Here is a 7046-nt window from a genome sequence, read left to right as displayed (position 1 = left end):
AAATGGAGAAAAGATATTTGATAATAAAGAACAGAAAGAATTCTTTCCAAGTAGTCTCTCTAACTGTTAACCACTAATTTTAAAGCTCACCTGTAACAGATGATCAAGGGTAAGAAACTGCAAAAACTCTGTAGGTATAAGCCAGTTAAACCCCCAGCTATATGAGAGAAAGAAATTATAATTTTAAGAAAAAATATGTTGATAGAAAAAACGTATATACACTAAAATATGAGTATGCAACTCACCTGTCTCACAATGCCCCACAGTGCCCCCGGGCCATGTGTGTGAGGGACCCTGTGTTGCTGGCAGGTAGCGGACCCGATTGGGGTCAAAGTGTTGGCAGGAAAGGGCATCGGACCATGATTGGTCAAGGAGAGCCTCTGTAAGGAGCACAAAATCATAGAGCAGACAAAAGTGAAAATATGAACGTCTTATAAGAAATGTTTGAGATCGTAATCTTCATTAAGTCCTAATGGTGACAGAGTCTCCAAGGTACTTATCCATTTGGTTTCTCTCTGAAGTAAGAGCTTCTGTCTGTCTCCCCCCCTGCGTAGGGGTGGGATTCGGTCTAAGATTTGAAACCTCAATTGGTTCACATTATGACCATGCATTTTAAAATGCCTGGGTACCGGAGCCTCCACTTTGTTATGTTGTAATGCTGCCCTAATGCTCCTTTTATGCTCCCCTATCCGCTCTTTCACTGGCCTGATGGTCTCCCCCACATATAAGAGTCCACAGGGACACTTAAGAGCATATACGACAAAGTCTGAGTTGCATGTAAAAAAATCTTTAACATAAATTTTTTTACCTGACCTGGGATGAACAAAATATTCCCCCTTAATCACGCTGTTGCAGTGTGAGCAGTTAAGGCATGGAAAGGTACCCTTCTTGGGTCGCTCTTTTCGCTCTTTTCATATCAGAGGGCGTCGAATCTGAGAGACATGATAGTAAGGTCAGATATTGGCAGCTCTAAGAGACAAACTAGGTTCTTTTCTGAACCCAAGAAGGGTACCTTTCCATGCCTTAACTGCTCACACTGCAACAGCGTGATTAAGGGGGAATATTTTGTTCATCCCAGGTCAGGTAAAAAATTTTATGTTAAAGATTTTTTTACATGGGGATAGGGGAGCATAAAAGGAGCATTAGGGCAGCATTACAACATAACAAAGTGGAGGCTCCGGTACCCAGGCATTTTAAAATGCATGGTCATAATGTGAACCAATTGAGGTTTCAAATCTTAGACCGAATCCCACCCCTACGCAGGGGGGGAGACAGACAGAAGCTCTTACTTCAGAGAGAAACCAAATGGATAAGTACCTTGGAGACTCTGTCACCATTAGGACTTAATGAAGATTACGATCTCAAACATTTCTTATAAGACGTTCATATTTTCACTTTTGTCTGCTCTATGATTTTGTGCTCCTTACAGAGGCTCTCCTTGACCAATCATGGTCCGATGCCCTTTCCTGCCAACACTTTGACCCCAATCGGGTCCGCTACCTGCCAGCAACACAGGGTCCCTCACACACATGGCCCGGGGGCACTGTGGGGCATTGTGAGACAGGTGAGTTGCATACTCATATTTTAGTGTATATACGTTTTTTCTATCAACATATTTTTTCTTAAAATTATAATTTCTTTCTCTCATATAGCTGGGGGTTTAACTGGCTTATACCTACAGAGTTTTTGCAGTTTCTTACCCTTGATCATCTGTTACAGGTGAGCTTTAAAATTAGTGGTTAACAGTTAGAGAGACTACTTGGAAAGAATTCTTTCTGTTCTTTATTATCAAATATCTTTTCTCCATTTTTTCTGTTATCATTTTTTGTGTTCTTTATTAATCTATACTATTTTGAGTTTATTTTAAAGCTATTGGTTGTGGTTATGGTGCCATTTAGATATGCTGTTTAGCTAAATATTGCATTGACAGTCTTTTCTCTGTTTTCCCTCATTAGTTATTTTGTCCTCTGTACATAGATTACCACTAAAGTCTATAAACTGTTCAACTTGACTAAAATGTATTTACCATTTAGGCTCCCTCTAGATGCTTTCTTTATTGCATATAAAACATTATGTGGAGTCATTCAGTATAAAGCTATTTGCATGGTGGTTTAAAGTACTATGGTGTTTATATGTGTATAAAAGTTATGGACAATAAAGTTTGTTTTGAAAAAAACGCATGACGCACGCTGACGTCAGAATGCGGAAGTAGGTCCATGGGATGGACGCGGCGGAAATTAGCCGCCAATTTCAAACACATATAAACCATTATACCTGCATTCTCAATAGGACGGAGAGAACAGGGGCCATCGAAGGGACACGTACGTCCCGAGCGCGCAGCCCATTCAAGCCCATTCAAAGGATTACCCGCCCATTCAAGGATTACCCAGTGACCTGCCTATCTGACCGGATCATATAGCAGTACATTCAAAGGAGTACCTAGTGACCTGACTGGCTGACCACTGATGACTGAGTGATCACTGTACATTGAGCAGGAAACTTTCAACACCTCTTTTCATCCCCTTTCAGGACATCACCATCTGCAATCTTCAGCATCCTCCTACCACGGACACCATACAGCTACTGATACATTGGTGAGATCCATCCATTATAAAGTGAAACATATAGTGCACTATATTCTGGACTACTATCTTGTTAGGACTGCATTATTTTTTTCTATTTTTTTCTCTTTTTTTGATTTTTTCATTAATTTTTCGTTTCATCACTACTTTTTTCTACTTTAGATTTTTTCTATTTTTTCATTTTGTCTCTCTTTTTTATTATTCATCATTTTCATCATTTTTTTCTTATCATTTTTTCTCAGTGTTTTTTGGATCATTACCTATTGTACATTGATGTGTATATACTATGAACTTTATTACAGACGAAGGAGGGTCCTGTGTGTGTATATATATATATGTAAATAGTTTGAAATGAGTGTCACTATGAGGATATACTATTACCTTTATGAATTTATTTAAAACTTACACAATAAATATTTTGAATTAAAAGCGTGATTAGCAATAAGCTTTATTGCCCAAATATCTTTTATAGCTCCCTGTAGCCTCTCTATTGTAAACACTGTATTTTCTGAGTAAATACAGTGTTTACATTGAAAGCTAGGAACACCTCCAGTTGCAGTCACTCAGAGTTAACCAGAGGGACTTCGGAGTTGATGGAGGAATAATATGCCTCCATCCACTCAGATTTGCTGTCAGCAGAGCACAGGGCAGCACTGTGCACGAGCATCCTGTGATTCAGTATCTCCTCCCTCTGCATGCAGACACTGAACTTTCCTCATAGAGATTCATTGATTCAATTCATCTCTATGAGGAGATGCTGATTGGCCAGGGCTGTGTTTGAATCATGCTGGCTCTTCCCTGATCTGCCTCCTTGTCAGTCTCAGCCAATCCAATGGGGAAGCACTGTGACTGGATCAGGCTACCACATGTCAGCAGACTGCTAGTTTTTCCTGAGTCCAACAGCATGCAGATTTACAGCTTCTGGCTTGAATACAGTAGGATTTTTACTATATTTATGGAGGCATGAGGGGCCAGGGGATGGTGGTGTTAACACAATAGGGTCAGGAATACATGTTGTGTTCCTGACCCTATAGTGATCCTTTAAATGGTCTTGGGCTAAATGTGCTAAAAGAACATCTTGAAAAGCACATTGATAATTTTAACAAAAAAAAAAAAAAAAATCCAAATTTTAATTAGTAGAAAAAGTATAAGAAAAAAAAACAAAAAACCTTTCCAAATCTATTGACAGAATAGCTTTAAAGAGTAGTTACAGCGACATACCCCAGACCCCTATGCAATGCTAGACAGATGTGTTTTATGAAAATTCAGTTATTACCAAGTCAGTTCACCATTACTTCTGTGGAGTACTGAAGCATTTTTATTAACCTTCGTCCCTGAGTATACAAATATATTTATAAAACTATACGAACCACATGTAAAGACGTTTCAATATCCTGCTGTCCCTTGGATCCGAAATAGAGGAAAAAGGGGGAGGGGAAACCCAAACAAAACCATAGCATGCAGGTGGTCTGCTAGACTAAAGGGATCCCTTCCGTCAGTGCCAAGTGAAGCAGAGAACACCTTCAGGAATTCGCAAGCGCCAGTTCATTCTCAAATAGCTTCCTGCGAGGACGATAATTTAGCTTCTGCAAACATCTTTTCCATATTTACCCAAGAATAATATTTACAATGGGGAGATTAAGGCATCAAAATGCAACAACTGTCCTCTTTAAAAAGTGCAATGGCAACATCAACCTCTACAGTCAAGAGGTAGATATGCAACAGCCACTAAAGCACTGGGGCTATCTAGCAGTCCTGCAATATAAGCCATGTGGTCCTTCACTGTAGTAATTTGAGGAAACCAACAGTTGTATTCCAAGGAGGTCCCCAGTCATCTGCTGAGATCCCTCGAAGTCCGACTGACCAGTGTCTTCTCTTCAGGGCTCAGGCAGCTAAACAATGGATGGCTCAGTGCTTCAGATAGTGTTATTCTTAATGCAGGGTTAAATTCAAGCATTCTCCGCAGCAGATCAAACAACTGAGCATCCCCAGGAGTATGGTTTGTTTTGTAACTCTGCAAAAACAAAACTATGGATGAGAGTCAAGGACACGTGCAAATGCAATCAAAAAGTATTTTAAAAGGAAACTAATAACTATACACATTACTGTTTAGTACATACAGTCCCAATGACAACATGCATGTATGCATTTAATTATACCTTTCCCCTCATGGGAGTATATCTAAACACAGCTGGTAAAAGCTGCAGATCTATTTTTTAAAGCCTTTGCAGACCCACTCCTCCTTCCCAATCCCAGACTTCCCAATACAGATCAATAAGATGTCTTTGTAAGGCAGGATCTCTGGGCAATTGTTGCCTTTTGAGTTTAGTTCCACTGAGTTAACCAAACAAAGAAGTAAGAAGACCAATTGTCTGCTTGAATGCCAAGAGGGTGCAACAAAGTTCATCTACAAAAGCGCCAATTTCTATATAGATTTGCACTTTTTTGCCAAAAAAAAAAAAAGAATACACTCGTCACAAATAAAGCAAACTCAAGTGCTTTGGGGGTCTGAAGTGTTCCTTTAACCCCTTAAGGACCAAACTTCTGGAATAAAAGGGAATCATGACGTGTCCTTAAGGGGTTAACAAAGGTGAAACTCATTTAATGTCCCAGGCTGAGAAAGGTATGTTTTTTTTTTAAACAGTAGAAACCAGTTTTTATAAAACAGACTGCATTTAAAGCCTACTTCCACCATAACCACTGTAATAAGGCATAATAGTTATGATCTCTGTGGTGTATCTTTAAAGGAACATGCTAATGTTATAAATAAATATTTATGAGAAGCATTATTACTTTTTGGCATGATTATGCTCTGCGTGATGACACCAAACATGAAGACCTTCAAGACTGGTTTTCAATAAAGAAGCACCTGTAGTGGTGGTCATACCACAAGAATGCATAGATATTATATAATACCATCTAAAGCAAGACCACTTTGCATTATTTTTTTTAAATGACAGTGGAAACGTAAACAAACAAAAACAAAAAAGAGAAAGCAACAAAAAGGGAGAAACGTAGACACTTTATGGTTTGTCTATTTTATAAACTGAATAGCAGAGCAAAATAATTCCAGTACTTACTACTAGAGGATGGCAGTTTTTGCTAACATATCGTCCATCTGAAGTGGTTTCATCCCAGATCAAAGCACCATTTTGGAAGTATTTTTGTTTTCTGAAGTGTGAAAGATATGGTGGTCACATCAAGAAATGCATACAAAACTATTTAGACCAAGTTATAATACTAGACATGTAAATACTGTGTTCCATTGATATCCAGCACTTGGACAAGCTCCTGGTGCCGTTCTTCTGTGCCTCGTCCTGATGTCACTGGAGCCGCACGCTGTCCAATCACAGGCTTCTTATGGAGAAGCCTGTGATTGGACCAAATTGCAGGCTTAAAGAGCAAGCCCACACTGGGCCGGCGAAAGGAGGGAGTGGTAGGGTTTATTAAAAAAAAAAAATAAAGGGAGCAAACCAAAAAAAAAACAACACTACAGTGTTCATTTAAGGTCTGATGGGGCAGAAACAACTACACTAATAAGATATAGATTCCATAAGCAAAATAAAGTATTTTCCCTCCAGAATCCCTAGAGACAGATTGTTATTTGAGAATTATATCCGCAGTATTTTTTTTTTTTTTTTTTTTTTTTTTTACAGGGTTACTCACTAAAGTGAGAATTCAAAATAAAGTCAAACTTAACCCCTTAGTGACCGCGGATGTACCAGTACGTCCGCAGCAAAAGTGAGCACTGGAAGCAATTGCTTCCAGCCGCTGTAACGGTATTGCATTGATGCCTCGAGAGTGAGCACTCTCCAGAAACGATCACTTGCGGGTTGCCCCACATGGTGTCCGGCAGTGAGGCAGAGCATCGGAAGCCATCAGACAGGCTTCCGATGCTCTGCATGTGTGCAGATTGCCTCAGTGGGTGTAAAAAACAAAACAAAACTATAACTAATAAACCCCCCGTACCGGCTACGTCCAAGGTATTCCTGATTACATACCCGATCACTGCCGCTAACTTTGGCCGGTGTTTGTGACTAAGTGGCTACTAAAAAAGGCTGAACATACCCCATTTGCAATACCTTGGGTTGTCTTCTTTTGCAAATGGTATGCCATCATGGGGCTAATTCTCATTCCTTGGCTACCATACGCTCTCAAAGGCAACCTAACCAATCTGACAAATTTCAATAAAAAAAAAAAAAAAAGTAAAATTAAGCCTTATATTTGACCCTGTAACTTTCACAAACACTATAAAACCTCTACATGTGGGGTACTGTTATACTCAGGAGACTTCGCTGAACACAAATATTAGTGTATCAGAACAGTAAAATGTATCACAGCAATAATATCCTCAGTGAAAGTGCTGTTTGTGTGTGAAAAATGCAAAAAACTTCACTTTCACTGACAATATCATCGCTGTGATATGTTTTACTGTTTTGAATACCCATGTACAGGTTTTAGGGT

General features: G+C 39.3%; 1 protein-coding gene across 2 annotated transcripts in view; it reads right to left on the bottom strand.

Moving 5' to 3' along the window:
* Window positions 1-3882: 3882 nt before the first annotated feature.
* The window catches only part of CLK3 (CDC like kinase 3), a 25778-nt gene continuing 22614 nt past the window's right edge, over window positions 3883-7046 (bottom strand). For both annotated transcript variants that reach the window (XM_063449303.1, XM_063449304.1), the window contains 2 exons: window positions 5663-5753; window positions 3883-4596 (listed from right to left, as the gene is read on the bottom strand). In XM_063449303.1, the coding sequence (XP_063305373.1) occupies window positions 4414-4596; window positions 5663-5753 (274 nt within the window). In that variant the 3' untranslated portion in view covers window positions 3883-4413. The remainder of the gene's footprint in view (window positions 4597-5662; window positions 5754-7046) is intronic.

Source organism: Pelobates fuscus, chromosome 3 (assembly GCF_036172605.1).
Source record: "Pelobates fuscus isolate aPelFus1 chromosome 3, aPelFus1.pri, whole genome shotgun sequence".
Taxonomy (NCBI): domain Eukaryota; kingdom Metazoa; phylum Chordata; class Amphibia; order Anura; family Pelobatidae; genus Pelobates; species Pelobates fuscus.
Note: the sequence above shows the minus strand (reverse complement) of the source record. Positions and strands in the feature narration are given on the sequence as shown.